Below are 16,661 nucleotides of genomic sequence, written 5' to 3'. Positions count from 1 at the left end.
AGGGTGTCCTCGAACTCATGGTGATCCTCCTACCTCTGCCTCTGATGCTGGGGTTAAGGATGTGCGCCACCACGCCCAGCTCACTGCTCTCATCTTTGTTACCTTTATTCTTCTCTTATACCCACGTTTGCTTTCTCATTGACCTAAATTTGTTTTATTATCATCTGCTTCATTGAAATTAATTGTCTTTTCAGGGACTCAACTGAACTCAATCAGCATACACTAAAACAAAACACCACTTAAGACTTTTGCTCCCCACAGTCCTCACTGCTTCCTCTTTTTTTTTTTTTTTTTTTGAGGTAGGGTCTCACTCTAACCCAGGCTGACCTGCAATTCACTATGGAGTCTCAGGGTGGCCTCAAACTCAGAGCAATCCTCCTACCTCTGCCTCCCAAGTGTTGAGATTAAAGGTGTGTGCCACCACGCCTGGCTCACTGCTTCTTAAATACCTTCTAATCTCTTTTGCCCATCAAACTCTAAATTAGGATTATTCCACATCAATTTTATTATTGTACTCCATAATTACTGAGTATTCATAAATAGTAAGCCAGATGTTTGCTATGTATCCATGACCAAAAATTCAATCATGAACAGAAGAAGCCAAAAGTAATCCTGTCAATCCCAGAAGTTGAAATTGAGAATATAGATCTACCAAAACTTCTTTAAGTCAACCACATCTGCAGCACAGCATCTAACTAGAAAAATGTGAAGACCAGCCTACACAAGTTTATAATATATATGTCAATTCAATTGGTGACACATAGATATGTCCAGAAAGCAGATCTCAAACAACAAAAACAAGCAAAAAAAAAAGAAAACCCAAAAACCTCTTCTGATGTTCGTAAGTATGGTGTGTATACACATGCATGTGGAGACCAGAGGTCAACATCAGAGGTCTTCCTCTGTGGTCTTTTACCTTATTCTTTGAGAAAAGGTCTCTCAACTCAACCTGGACCTCACCAATCTAGCTAGATTAGCTAGCTAGTGAGCCACATACCAGCATGTCCAGCTTTTATGTGGTTGCTGGAGATCCAAACTCAGGTCCTCAGGCTTGCATGGCATATTTACCCACTGAGCCATCTCCTAAGCCCAAACCTCATTTTCACATTTAGATATACTCTGTGGGATGGAGGAACTTGTCCAGAAAGTAAGCATGAGATCTATGCTAAGTGCATCTCAGTAGGCAAGACAATTCTGTCTCCTCATTCACAGGCCACATCCAATGTACCTGTGACTCTGGCATTCTATAAATCTGCGAACAGGGATCTTGAAGACAAAGGAAGTGAAGGTGTCTGCAGACATGGTGAGTATGCCTGTGTTACACTGAAATCCCATTAGCTCGGCCCTCATCTCCAGACAGCAAAGGCAGAGCACACATACATAATTATTCAGCACAGACATGGACAGGCTTGAAGATTCAGACAAAGCCGGGCTTTGTTTTGTTTTCCTGTCCCCCAGGGCCCAGCTATTGTTTCAATTCTTCCTTTTGTCAGCTGCATAAATCCACGTTTGCCCTAGCTTACCATTTGTGATCTAAAGCTGTCAAGACTAAAACATAGTCACCCTCTTTTCTTCTACCCACTCTCTTTCTGAGTCGAATCCTCCTGCCTTTATTCCTTATCTCCTTGTCAGTGTCAAGGCAGAGATTAGAGTATCATCCTTTATGCTTCTCTTTAAATATGCTTTCTAGATCAAAGGAGAGCACAGTTGCATAACAGAGCTAGGCATGTAGCTTAGTGGTAGAGTGCTTGCCTAGCATGTCCAAGGACCTGGGTTTGATTCTCAGTGCCTTGTTTGGCTTCCTAAATTTAATTTTTTAACACTGAAGCCAAGAACTCTGCCCTTCATGCTTGCTTGCAGGAAGGTGAGTATACACACTGATGGGAATACAAGATCTGGGGCAGATAAGAGAAGAGAAGAGACTAGGGCTTTGTTCTCATTAAAACAAAAGCATGAACATAATTTGTAATTTGTGCCCTACTATATTAATAAAGCAAATCCATAGCTACCTCACATTTCCAGTAGCATCCATAAATAACTATAGCAAAAATTTATGCCTACAACTAAAACAAAACTTGAAGTTTTTATTTTGGCTTTACTTTTGGAAGGAATTGTTCAGGCATTTTTTTTTTTTTTTTGCTGGATTGTTTTGCTTTGGAAAAAAACAAAACAAAACAAGGTATTACTTTGCAGCCCAGGTTGGCCTCAAAGTGAAGATCAGCCTGCCGAGCTTGATCTCCACAGCGGAGATTCTAGACACACACCACCTTTGCTACAGTATGTTTTGAAAGACACAGTCTGTGACGACCAAGGCTCTTTGTGGATTACCACTCCTCTTAACACCTTTCAAAGCAGTTTGCGTTAGACTTATTGAGTAAGTGAAGAAAATGATGCTTAAAAATTGCTAAGTGAGCCGAGTGGGGTCGCACGCCTTTAATCCCAGCACTTGGGAAGCAGAGGTAGGAGGATCACTGTGAGTTCGAGGCCACCCTGAGACTACATAGTGAATTCCAGGTCAGCCTGGGCTACAGCGAAACCCTACCTTGGAAAAAAAATTGTTAAGTGACTACCCAAGGCCCTGAGTTCAATTCCCAGAACTACAGAAACAAAAGTGTTTCAACCAGGTGTGGTGGCACACACCTTTAATCCCAGCACTTGGGAGGCAGAAGTAGGAGGATGTCTCTGAGTTTGAGACCAGCCTGGGACTATAGGGTGAGTCCCAGATCAGCCTGCCCTAGAGTGAGACCCTATGCAATAAAAGGGGTGCTGGAGAGATGGCTCAGTGGTTAGGGTGCTTGCCTACAAAGCCCAATGCCTGCGGTTTGATTCCCGAGTACCCATGTAAAGCCAGATGCACAAAGTGGTTCTTTTTGTATGCTTGTATCTGGAGTTTGTTTGCAGTGGCTACAGGCCTTGGCATGTGCATCCATCCATATTCTCATTCTGTGTGTGTGTGTGTGTGTGTGTGTGTGTGTGTGTGTGTGTGTGTCTTTTCTCCTTGCAAGTAAATAAAACATCCTTAAAGAGAGAGAAAAAAAAAGAAACAAATGAAGGAAAAAAAGAGGAAAATTAGGCAGGTTTAGTAGCTCATACCCATAATCCCAACACACTCAGGAGACTGAGTTTAGAGGGTCACTGTGAGTTCAAGGCCAGCCCGGGCTACAATGAGACACCCCCTCAAAAAAAAAATCATGGAGTTCCATTCCCATCTTTCTACTACTAGCAATCTTTCTTTCCGTGGCCGTAGGGTTCTTGATTTTGGACTGTGAACTGCTCTCCAACCCCAAATGTCTTCTACCATCTCCTGTGTATCCTAATGCTTGCCTTAAGCCATCAACTATCCAGACCTCCAGCCCAGACGCAGTAGCCTACTAGAGGTAAAGTAACACACCCAGCATGAGGTCATAGAAAGAAACAAGAGCACCAAATCTGTAAAGGGACAAAAGTCACAGAAAACAGCTACTCGTTTCACACTGTACTACAGAGCACCTACAGCTGCTTCAGCCCCACACTCATCATTTGTTGTTCTAAGGACAGAAGTGTTAATGTATGTAGTTGCTTCAACATCACAGGGGATTTCTTGTATTGTTGATAAATGCTCCATCCACCCAACACAATTCTCTGGACACAATGCCACCTGCTATAGAGGACACAAATAGATATCAACTCTAATCTATGCCATTCACCTACAGAAAGACAGCAAATGTATATACGAAAAGGAAGGACATATGCTAAGCCCATAGAACTGTTAAGACTGGGGCAAGTGCTAGATGTTAAAGATGAAAGAAAAGTATTCGTCTTTCTTGTGCCTAAAGTAAGTCCAGTAGAATCCATAAGTACAAAATAACAGGTATACCAGAAAAGACTCATGTAAAAGAGCTGCACCAAATCATCCCTTTCTAACAAATAAAAAGTACTTTCATAAGAAGTAAACTGTGAGCTTAGAATATGACAGATATCTTGACTACTCTTAGACCACAGAAAGAAGTAGTAAAATAATCTGTGATTCTAAGCTTCTAATTCTTAGCAGCCAATTGGCTGAGAAAAATAACCAGGAGTAGTTGACAAGGCTACAGGCTGTTGAAATACAGTGGCAAGAGTCTCAAAACAAAATCCCCCAAATTATACTAGTTTTATTCAACATTTGTGTTAAGTATATAAACTATTTTGTTTAATATTGGTTAGCATGACCCATTACTGAACTCTTGGGGAGACAATATTTAAATGCAAAGGGAAGCATGACAATAATTAAAAGGACCTCACCCCATACAGTAAAGCAGACATGAGATTAATAAATTCTAATTTCATGAAAAATGGCTCACATTTTCTATATAACTAATAAGAATATAGCATAGTTCATTGTGTTTGGTACCTTTTGGGCATATGTGTGTAGAACATGTGGTGCTGTGTGGTATATGCACCTTGATGCACAGATGCACATGCACGTGAGGAGGTCTGAAGAGGATGTCGGGTGTCCTCCTCTAGGACTCTCTGGCTTTGGCTCTTTGAGACAGAGTCTCTCACTGAACGTGAAGCTCACCAGTTCTCAGTTAGACCTGACTGACCAGTGAGCCTGAGAAATCTTCCTGTTTCTGCCCCCTTCAGCACTGGGGCTTTTGATGTGGATGCTGAGGACAGAACTCATCTTCATGCCAAGTGCTTTTCTCACTAAATCATCTTCCAAGCCCTAAATGGGCAATTTTATGACATTTATATCTGGTCATAACATCTCAATTCCCTGAAATGCATTTATTTTCAAGGTCATGTCTACTACATTAAAACATGTAACATTAACTCATCTGGTTATAAAGAATGTAATACAAATATTAAACCACAGCTTGGGGAATTTCCTTTCCCCTAACTTGTTTTTGGATTTTCTGTTTTATAGACTAGATTGTTAGAATCAATTAGTAAGAAATATTTTATGTGCATGCAAAGAAAGAAAGTGGAGCATTCCAGTATGGCTAAGTAAATTCTTTATGGATATAATCCTCCCATAAATAACATATTAAAGGTAAAAGCAAAGGGCTAGACAGATTGCTCAGTGGTTAAAAGCACTTGCTTGAAAAGCCTAATAGCCTGGGTTCAATTCCCCAGTGCACACGTAAAGCCAGGGGCACAAAGTGGCACACACATCTAGAATATGTTCACATAGGCAAGAGGCACCCACTCTCTTATGCTCTCAAATAAGTTGAAAGAGAGAGAGAGAGAGAGAGAAAACCAGAGGTAGCAGGCCTGGTGACCACGAACAGAAAAATGGCTGTGCAAGGCTGATAGATCACACACAGAACACTGCAGAGTCGGGGAACAGGAAAATGGCTGTGCAAGGCTCACAGATCACACACAGAACACTGCAGAATCGGGGAACAAGAAAATGGCTGTGCAAGGCTGATAGATCACACACAGAACACTGCAGATTCGGGGAACAGGAAAATGGCTGTGCAATGTTGACAGATCACACAAGAACACTGCAGAGTGTGGGAACAGGAAAATGGCTGTGCAAGGCTGACAGATCACAAACAGAACACTGCAGAGTGTAGGAATAGGAAAATGGCTGTGCAAGGCTGATAGATCACACACAGAACACTGCAGAGTGTGGGAACAGGAAAATGGCTGTGCAAGGCTGATAGATCACACACAGAACACTGCAGATTCGGGGAACAGGAAAATGGCTGTGCAAGGCTGACAGATCACACACAGAACACTGCAGAGTGTGGGAACAGGAAAATGGCTGTGCAAGGCTGACAGATCACACACAGAACACTGCAGAGTGTGGGAACAGGAAAATGGCTGTGCAAGGCTGACAGATCTCAAACAGAACACTGCAGAGTCAGGAACAGGAAAATGGCTGTGCAAGGCTGATCGATCACACACAGAACACTGCAGAGTCGGGGAACAGGAAAATGGCTGTGCAAGGCTCACAGATCACACACAGAACACTGCAGATTCGGGGAACAGGAAAATGGCTGTGCAAGGCTCACAGATCATACACAGAACACTGCAGAGTGTGGGAACAGGAAAATGGCTGTGCAAGGCTGATAGATCACACACAGAACACTGCAGAGTGTGGGAACAGGAAAATGGCTGTGCAAGGCTGACAGATCACACACAGAACACTGCAGAGTGTGGGAACAGGAAAATGGCTGTGCAAGGCTGATAGATCACACACAGAACACTGCAGAGTGTGGGAACAGGAAAATGGCTGTGCAAGGCTGACAGATCACACACAGAACACTGCAGAGTGTGGGAACAGGAAAATGGCTGTGCAAGGCTCACAGATCACACACAGAACACTGCAGAGTGTGGGAACAGGAAAATGGCTGTGCAAGGCTGACAGATCACACACAGAACACTGCAGAGTGTGGGAACAGGAAAATGGCTGTGCAAGGCTGACAGATCTCAAACAGAACACTGCAGAGTCAGGAACAGGAAAATGGCTGTGCAAGGCTGATCGATCACACACAGAACACTGCAGAGTCGGGGAACAGGAAAATGGCTGTGCAAGGCTCACAGATCACACACAGAACACTGCAGATTCGGGGAACAGGAAAATGGCTGTGCAAGGCTCACAGATCATACACAGAACACTGCAGAGTGTGGGAACAGGAAAATGGCTGTGCAAGGCTGATAGATCACACACAGAACACTGCAGAGTGTGGGAACAGGAAAATGGCTGTGCAAGGCTGACAGATCACACACAGAACACTGCAGAGTGTGGGAACAGGAAAATGGCTGTGCAAGGCTGATAGATCACACACAGAACACTGCAGAGTGTGGGAACAGGAAAATGGCTGTGCAAGGCTGATAGATCACACACAGAACACTGCAGATTCGGGGAACAGGAAAATGGCTGTGCAAGGCTCACAGATCACACACAGAACACTGCAGAGTGTGGGAACAGGAAAATGGCTGTGCAAGGCTGACAGATCACACACAGAACACTGCAGAGTGTGGGAACAGGAAAATGGCTGTGCAAGGCTGACAGATCACACACAGAACACTGCAGAGTGTGGGAACAGGAAAATGGCTGTGCAAGGCTGACAGATCATACACAGAACACTGCAGAGTGTGGGAACAGGAAAATGGCTGTGCAAGGCTGACAGATCACACACAGAACACTGCAGAGTGTGGGAACAGGAAAATGGCTGTGCAAGGCTGACAGATCACAAACAGATCACTGCAGAGTCGGGGAACAGGAAAATGGCTGTGTAAGGCTGATTGATCACACACAGAACACTGCAGAATCAGGGAACAGGAAAGTGGCTGTGCAAGGCTGACAGATCACACACAGAACACTGCAGAGTGTGGGAACAGGAATATGGCTGTGCAAGGCTGATAGATCACACACAGAACACTGCAGAGTCGGGGAACAGGAAAAAGGCTGTGTAAGGCTGATTGATCACACACAGAACACTGCAGAATCAGGGAACAGGAAAATGGCTGTGCAAGGCTGATAGATCACACACAGAACACTGCAGAGTGTGGGAACAGGAATATGGCTGTGCAAGGCTGATAGATCACACACAGAACACTGCAGAGTCGGGGAACAGGAAAATGGCTGTGCAAGGCTGATATATCACACACAGAACACTGCAGAGTATTCAGAATACTCACTATGGCTAGAAGTTACTGCATTAGACTATGCAGATACAGAACATTTTCAGCACTGTAGAAAGTTGTATTGGAAATTCTGTTTACATTAAACAATTTCATGCAAGGAATTCATAAGGTGACAGACAAGCTGAGAGGCCAAAGTATATAGCAGCCCACAGACTAACAGCAGCAAACAACAGGAAGCAAGACCATTCCTAAGCTAGAAGGACAGTCCGAGTGCAGAGTTCAAAATCCCAACTCTGTTAGGCCCACAACAGGAGTCTTGTGTGAAAATGGGAGCCAAGAATGAGAAGTAGTCCTGGCTCAATACATACCATCACATGAAAACACTGTCCTTCTACCTTCAGTCTCTGCCAGCACCTCATGTGACTAAACCCAGACAAAAGCCAGGTTAAAAACAACAACAACAACAACAACAAAATCCTCTCAAATGAAGTCTTCAGGGGTCAGATCCCAATTAAAATGGGCAGAATCAGGGCTGGAGTGAACAGGTTCAGTGGGTAAGGGCACATGCAGGCAAATCCTGTTGGCCATGGTTTAATTCCCCAGCACACACATAAAGCTGAATCAAAAAGTAGGCACAAGTGTCTGGTGTTTATTTTCAGAAGCAAGAGACCCTGTTGTGTTTACACACACACACACACACACACACACACACACACGCCACAATCTTTTTTTTTTTTAAATGGGCAGAATCTAGAAGAGAATAAAGGCTGAGGTTAAACAGGATAAGGCCTGAAATAGCTACGCTTCCTACTGTCCTCACAAGCCAGGAGGGGCAGAGTCTATTCTATAAGAGAATTAGTCCCATTCCTCAACTCCAAATCCATAACACCAGAGTTTGGTTTTTAACATATGAGTTGGAAAAGACATATGCATCAGTTTATAAACAATAAGAATAAAACTTTTAGAAGCTGGGCATGGTGGCACATGCCTTTAATTCCAGCACTTGGGAGTCTGCGACAAGAGAATCACTGTTGAGTTCGAAACCATCTTGACACTACAGAGTATGTTCCAGACCCTACCTCAAAAAACCAAAACCTTTTAGGAGAAATAAACTATACACAGCCAACATTTGAAACATACATGTCCAGCCTCAAGAATAATTAAATGTAAATTAGGTAACATGTGGAAAAAGACATTAAAACAATGATAATCATTTGAGTCACTAGTGCTTTAAAGAGTATGTCAAAAATATATATTTCTAGAGGAGGGAATTACTAAAGAAGTAGGACCATATCAAATTGCTCAGTAAGCACTTCTCTTAATGTTCATACCCTTATATTAACACTACTCTCACTTTTGGTAGAGAGTCTTCTCTTTTCAGATGGCAGTGATCTTGGGATGAATCAGAAGGTATCATGGTGCTGGAAAGAAGTGACCGGAGGGCTCAATACTGTAATATCTCTATCATACCTTCCAAGGCTCAGGGTCTAATGCAAAAGAGGTGGTGGAAAGAATGTAAGAGCCAAAGGAAGGGTAGGACTCCTTACAATGTGCTCCCCCCAGACACAAATGGCCTGGATATCCATGACCTCATAGTTCCTGACACTACCTACACAAGACCATCATAATAGGACAAAAAGATCATGGCATCAAAATAAAACAGAGACTGATTGAGATGGGGAGGGGATATGATGGAGAATGGAGTTTCAAAGGACAAAGTGGGGGGGGGTATTACCATGGGATATTGTTTATAATCATGGAAGTTGTTTAAAAAAATTTTGAGAAAAAAAGAAGTTGGACCAATTTTGCATTAGCCTCAATTTTCAAAGTTTATAAACTGGTAAACCAACCAAATGCATTTCTAGGAATAAATCCAAAATCCAGGAAAAGACGTTAGAAATATGGATGTTCACCAGCACCTTGATAATACTGAGAACAACAGAAGCAACCTTTAATGTTCACAGTAGGCCAATAGTTAAATAAATCAAGGCACACCCAACCACTTACTCAAAAATAATACTGAATACTTGACTGCTAAACACAATGACAGGTGCCAGATATACAAAAAGGAAGTAATAAACCTATTTATAACCATTTGAATAATGTTTATGAAGAATTTAAATAAATTAGGGAATGCTTATGGCATGTTCAGTGATCAAAGTGAATCTAAAACAGAATGCACTTACGTAAAACAAAAGAATGCTAAAAGGTTACTAAGATGGATGGCCTCTGAATGTTCAGTTTCTTTTCGCTCCTTCTTGACAGTTTTCCTTAAGAGTTATGAATCCAAACAGCTAAGGATGGAGACCTGACACACAGTACTATATTACCTGTTACAATAATAAACCGCATTATTGGGATCCAATTCAATTGCCTGTGTATAACATTCCACGGCTGCAGCATAATTTTCTTCTTTCATGTGGTTGTTACCTAAAGTCAGAGAAATAAGGAAACAGTAAGCAGAATGTGTGAAAACGGTGGAAAGTATGACCTATACATTTTAATACCATGAACAACAGCCTCTAGTTGGATGTGATGTCTCACACCTATCACACTAGCATGTGGGAGGCTTCAGAAAAGAGTATGACCATGAGTTCAAGGCCAGCCTGGGCTACAGACTGAATTCCATGTCTACCCGGGCTAGAGTGAGACCCTACTTCAAATGGATAAATAAATAAATTCTTGAGTGAAAAAAAAAAGAAAAAAGAAAAATCTTTTAGAAATAACAATACTATAAAGGTCAGACAATACTATTCAGTCACACTGAAGGTCAATTTTACCTTGTACTATAGAGTTGATATTCCTTATTTCAGGATCATTTTAATAATGTGAAGTCTTAGAAATTAATGTTTGTCAACATTGTAGAATCCAGCCTTGTGTGAGGAAATGCAACCTTCATGACTATCTGTGGCAAACAATCTCTTCTACCGTTCAGCTTGCTCACTTTGCTCCTACCTAGAGCTGCTCTATGCCCGTCCTCAGCCACTTTCTCAAGCCAGGCCTGAACTTCCACTCTCCACTGTCCAATCACATACTGAGCAGCCACATGAGGCAGGCTGCTAAAAGCTGGTGAAACAAATCTGCTCATATGGTCTTGGCAGATAATACTTTTATGTGCTATCCCTTTTTAAAGGGGATATAATCTTTTTAAAGGGGATTTTAGAAGATTAGTTTCTAGAAAGAAGATTTTAGATGCCATGGCTAGCTTATGAACTGATTTTCAGGAAGGGCATCTGTATATACATCTGGCAATGACTTAAGTAGGTTATAACAGGTCAGCAAAATAAAATATTCGCTATGACTCTAACTCTGCCATTCCAGTATATGAGGGAGAGCACCAGCGCCCAAGGCACTACCAAGAACCAATATGTAGAATGGAAAATTCTCATTCCAGTAAATGAGGGAGCGCACCAGTGCCCAATGCACTAGTAAGACCCAGTGTGCAGAAGTGAAAATTCCCATTCCAGTAAATGAGGGAGCGCACCAGTGCCCAATGCACTAGTAAGACCCAGTGTGCAGAAGTGAAAATTCCCATTCCAGTAAATGAGGGAGACCACAGTGCCCAATGCACTAGTCAGAACCAGTGTGCAGAAGTGAAAATTCCCATCCAGTAAATGAGGGAGACCACAGTGCCCAATGCACTAGTAAGACCCAGTGTGCAGAAGTGAAAATTCCCATTCCAGTAAATGAGGGAGCGCACCACTGCCCAATGCACTAGTCAGAACCAGTGTGCAGAAGTGAAAATTCTCATTCCAGTAAATGAGGGAGCGCACCAGTGCCCAATGCACTAGTAAGACCCAGTGTGCAGAAGTGAAAATTCCCATCCAGTAAATGAGGGAGACCACAGTGCCCAATGCACTAGTAAGACCCAGTGTGCAGAAGTGAAAATTCCCATTCCAGTAAATGAGGGAGACCACAGTGCCCAATGCAGAAGAATTCCAGATCAGCCTGGGCTATAGTGAGACCCTACCTCAAACAAAACAAAACAAAACAAAACAAAAGAGTAAGAAGATGATCATCATGTAATGATGTAACAGAAAGAAAGAAACACACTGAAGATGCTTTGGTACTCAGTTATTAAAAAAATTGTATGTGATTACTGAATGTATTAGCTAACAAGACAAATGGCATTTGCATACAGCAATAAATTTCAAAGAACTAAGAAGCATCCTGGGGAAATAAAAGTTAAAATAACACTTAAAATTAATTTTTTTCTTTTGGATTAAGCATAAAGAATTTGGATTAAATAGTATCCAGTTACCAGCAAACAGTTTTATTGAATTTTTTTTTTTTTTTGGTTTTCCAAGGTAGGGTCTAACTCTAGCTCAGGCTGACCTGGAATTTACTACGAAGTAATTTACTATGAAGTAGCCTCAAACTCATGGCAATCCTCCTACCTCTGCCTGCTAAGTACTGGGATTAAAGGTGTGCCAGCTTTATATTGAATTTTTAATTAATTAGTCTATATATGGGCATAAGGCTTCTTGCCATTTTAAATGAACTCCAGACACCTGTACCACTTTTTGCTTCTGGCTTTATGTGGGGGCTGGGGATTTGAACCCAGGCTAGCAGGCTATGCACACAATTGCCTATAGCCACTGAGCCATCTCCACCCAATTAACCATCCTTCAAAGTTATCTGACAAGCAAGGGTTATGAAAGACTGACTGGCCAGGCCTCTTCTGCCCACAGCCATGCTGTAACACCAGGCTTCTTACCTATCACATTTGCCTCTGCTTCACCAGTGCCCTGAGGGTATGTGACAATCCAGCCTTAGCAGCATAAACCAGGATCAAACCAAATCCGTTACTATCTCCAGAGTTTCAGGAAGTAATTTCTGTATGCAATATTTACCTTCATCTTTCAACTGGTCGGCTTTCCCCACATCTTCAGGCAAAGACTTTGAGAGGGGCGGGATGTCACCCTAAAATTGAATGAAAGTTAATGTGCTTCTATTTGCTTATACAGTCATCCCAGAACTACAGATAATAATAAAATACCCACATTTCAGTAACTCATTGGTACCTGATGTCACTAAACGTAACAACCTAAATAAGTATTAATAAGATCTGAGGAAACATCCTTGCATGTAACCTTTTTTAAAGGTTATTTTTGTTGTTGTTTTTTATTTATTTGAGAGCAACAGAGAGAGAAAGAGGCAGAGAGAGAGAGCAAGAGAATGGGCATGCCAGGGCCTCCAGCCACTGCAAACAAACTCCAGATGCGCATGCATCCCCATGTGCTAATGCGGGTCCTGGGGAATCAAGCCTTGAACTGGGATCCTTAGGTTTCACAGGCAAGCACTTAATCGCTAAGCCACCTCTCCGGCCCCTTGCACATACTTTTGTTAGAAATATGAGTTGTTAAGCTTTTCTAGATAATACTGGGCAACTGAGAATTAATTTTTTTTTCATGCTGAGGACTGAATCTAGGGTTCCATAATGCTAGGTAGGAGCTCTGCCACTTATCTATATCCTCAGTTTTGTTTTTTGTTTTTTGGTTTTTTTTTTTTTTTGGTAACTATTTTAAGACAAGGTTTCTCTCAGTTACCCAGCCAAGTCTAGAAATCACTCTGTAGCCTAAGTAGGCTCCACACTTGTGATTCTCCTGCCACAACTCCCAAGTAATTGAGATCACAGACCTGCCATAGGACCCAGCTTCAAATTTTTTTTTCAAAAATTTTCAATCTGCTCTTTCATACCCAGCAATTTCACTTCATAAGACAAAAGTAGAATGTGAATATATGAACAGAAATCTTCTGAGGGAAAATATTTACTAACTTGTCTAAGACATATACTAAATCAAAAATCATGGTATACCAATAAAAAGGCATTTATACCATGATCACTAAAGACATACATAAATGTGCATGCACACGTGCGTGCACATACACACACAGCTTTAAACCCAAAGATTGGAAAGGTACATATCAAAAGGTTAACAGTTAACAGTACTGATATCTGAAAGAAAAACTTTCAGTCTCTTCATTATATCTTTCTATATTGTGCAAGTATTTTAAACAATGAGCATATATTTATCTTATTAAAGAATGAAAACCAACATGAAATTCTGCACCAAAGATAATCCTCAAATGTCTTTTGTACTTAGATTCAAAGCAAAGGCACTTATAAAAACTACATTTAAAAATTCAGAAATGGGCTAGAGAGGTGGCTCAGTAGTTCAGGTGCTTGTCTGCAAAGCTTAAGGAACCAAGTTCAATTCCCCAATACCCACATAAAGCCAGATGCACAAAGTGGTGCATAAGTCTGGAGTTCATTTGCAGTGGCTACTCTCTCTCAAATATGTACATAAATGTTTTTAATTCAGAAATACTTTGAGTGGCAATGAGAACATAACGTATGTCTCCATTTCTGGAAGACCTTCTTAAGATTATATTGCTTTTAATCTAGATTCCAAAGTTTAAAATATCTATAATTTTGAAATATGTATAATTTAGAGCTACTTATACCTATGTGCTACATTTAAAATATGTTTTCTACTACCTTTGTCTTAACTAAAGTACCAATGAAATTAATACATGCAAAATGGCAAATATGCCTTTGAGAAATGAAATGTTCACAAGTGCAAAATCACTGACAAAGAATATGAGTTTTGTCCTTTAAAAAAATCTTTCTCTAGGCAAAAAAAAATATTAGAACAAAAAATGTCAGGCTGGAGGGATGGGTCAATGATTAAAGGAACTTGCTTGCACAGCCTGACAGCCCAAACTCAATTCCCTAAAACCCACGTAAAGCCAGATGCACAAAGTGACACATACATCTAGAGTTGGTCTGTAGTGGCAAAATGCCCTAGTGCACCATCCCTCTCCCCCACTGTGTGTTTCCTTGAAAACAGATAGAAAAATAGAGGTCACAACTTAGAACTTCAGTTCCACGACACCCTTCCTATTGTTCTTAATATTTGCTTTCAGGATTTCTTCTATTTTAAACCTTCCAACAAACCTAGGTAGCTCATAGATAGGGAAAAAAACTGAATATTTTAGGTCAGAAAACATGACATTAAAATGGATTATAGGGCTGGAGAGATGGCTTAGTGGTTAAGCGCTTGCCTGTGAAGCCTAAGGACCCCGGTTCGAGGCTCAGTTCTCCAGTTCCCACGTTAGCCAGATGCACAAGGGGGCGCACACATTCTGTCTTTCTCTCTGTGTCTGTTGCTCTCAAATAAATAAATAAAGTAAAAAAAAAATAAAATAAAATGGATTATAATTTATTCTCTTTTCCAAATCCTTAACTTTTTAATTGCCAGTCTTATACACTAAGAATAAATGCCCATATTCATTACGTCTGACCAACTTAGAATGTGGTAGAAAATGTCATGGGATAAATAAATAAAGAGAATCTGTATAAAATTAATTTGGGTGGAACATAAGAGCAGTATTTTAAAAATATATTTTTTGTTCATTTTTTATTTATTTATTTGAGAGTGACAGACACAGGGAGAAAGACAGATAGAGGGAGAGAGAGAAGATGGGCGCGCCAGGGCTTCCAGCCTCTGCAAACGAACTCCAGACACGTGCGCCCCCTTGTGCATCTGGCTAACGTGGGACCTGGGGAACCGAGCCTCGAACCGGGGTCCTTAGGCTTCATAGGCAAGCGCTTAACCGCTAAGCCATCTCTCCAGCCCAAAAGCAGTATTTTAAAATTAAAATGACAAAAAGAATATTCAAGTACATTTGGTGCAACAAATAACCTCTTTAATTCTAACAATCCTGATGCTGTTTCAGACTTGTTTTAGACTATCTCTGCCATTTTGTTAACACATACAGAGCAAAGCCACAGCTGTGTGACAGAACTACCTTAACAATACACCTGCAAATTCAACAGGGAGCCAGTTACAATCAACTCCATTTAAAAAAATAGTATGCAATACTTTTCTTACAGTTAAATGCAATCAGGGAGCTACAGCAAAGGAGAAAAAGAGCTTTGTTCAAATAGAAGATAAAACTCAACTGGAGCTTCCTGAAGGGTTAATAATAATATTAATAGTTGAAATAAAGCAGCTCTGACGGCTTCAGAACTGTGTTGGCGGTGACAGTAGCTAAAGAGAGCAAGGGAGAGTTGAGGGCGTAGCTCAGTTTTCCAGTGCTTGCCGACCATGCACAGACACACCAGGAATCTCCAACAGAAGCCTGGGGGTCAGAAGTACAAGGTCATCCTACATAGCAAGTTCAAAACCAGCTTGGGCTACATGAGATCCTGTCTCAAAAAGGGAGTGTTGGGGGCTGGAGAGATGCTTAGTGGTTAAGGTGCTTGCCTGTGAAGCCTAAGAACTCATGTTCAAATCTCCAGGTCCCACGTAGCCAGACACACAGAGATGCCAGCACACAATGTTGCTCATGTGCCACAGGGGAAACACGTGTCTGGAGTTCGTTCCCAGCAGGCTGAAGGTCCTGGCGTGCCCATTCTCTCTCTCTCAAAAATAAAAATAATAATAATGAAGGAGGTGTTGTGAGAGGGGAGGCTAGGGAGATGGCTCAGAGGATAAAGTAATTGCCATACGAGCACCATGACCTGAGCTCAAATTCCCCGAACCCACACAAAGCCAGAAGCAGTAGTGAACTCCTCTGTCATGCCAGACCCCTATGGTGAGACAGGAGAATCTCCAGAAGCTCAGAAGCTAACCAACCTGGCACCCACAGTGATGAACAAGAGACCCTGTCTCAAACAAGGGGGAAGGCAAACACTGACACCTGAGGTAGTCCTCTGCCTCCACACATATTCCATGGTACATATACATGTAGACTTACACACAAACATAAATACACATCATACACATACAAAAAAAAAATTAAAAAGAGCAAACAAATCCAAATGCTGTCTGAAGTGTAGGTTCTTGGGAACCGGAGCATAAAGATCTGCTTCAGTCACAATCTACTAGTCCCATGAAGCAAGGTTTCGCTAGCTTCCACCATGAAAAGACCCACAGCCCATGGTAATCAAAAGGAACAGAACAAGGGCTGGAGAGATGGCTTAGCGGTTAAGCGCTTGCCTGTGAAGCCTAAGGACCCCGGTTCGAAGCTCGGTTCCCCAGGTCCCATGTTAGCCAGATGCACAAGGGGGTGCATGCGTCTGGAGCTCATTT

At 41.7% G+C, this 16,661-nt stretch overlaps 1 protein-coding gene across 4 annotated transcripts in view; it reads right to left on the bottom strand.

Annotated features, from left to right (window-relative positions):
- Positions 1 to 16,661, bottom strand: part of Sgtb (small glutamine rich tetratricopeptide repeat co-chaperone beta) — a 48,318-nt gene that overhangs the window by 21,959 nt on the left and 9,698 nt on the right. For all 4 annotated transcript variants that reach the window (XM_045138905.1, XM_004671181.2, XM_045138906.1 and 1 more), the window contains 2 exons: positions 12,414 to 12,483; positions 9,891 to 9,990 (listed from right to left, as the gene is read on the bottom strand). In XM_045138905.1, coding sequence (XP_044994840.1) covers positions 9,891 to 9,990; positions 12,414 to 12,483 — 170 coding nt within the window. The remainder of the gene's footprint in view (positions 1 to 9,890; positions 9,991 to 12,413; positions 12,484 to 16,661) is intronic.

Source organism: Jaculus jaculus, chromosome 20 (assembly GCF_020740685.1).
Source record: "Jaculus jaculus isolate mJacJac1 chromosome 20, mJacJac1.mat.Y.cur, whole genome shotgun sequence".
NCBI classification, from domain to species: Eukaryota; Metazoa; Chordata; class Mammalia; order Rodentia; family Dipodidae; genus Jaculus; species Jaculus jaculus.
This window is presented reverse-complemented; position numbering and strand designations above follow the sequence as displayed.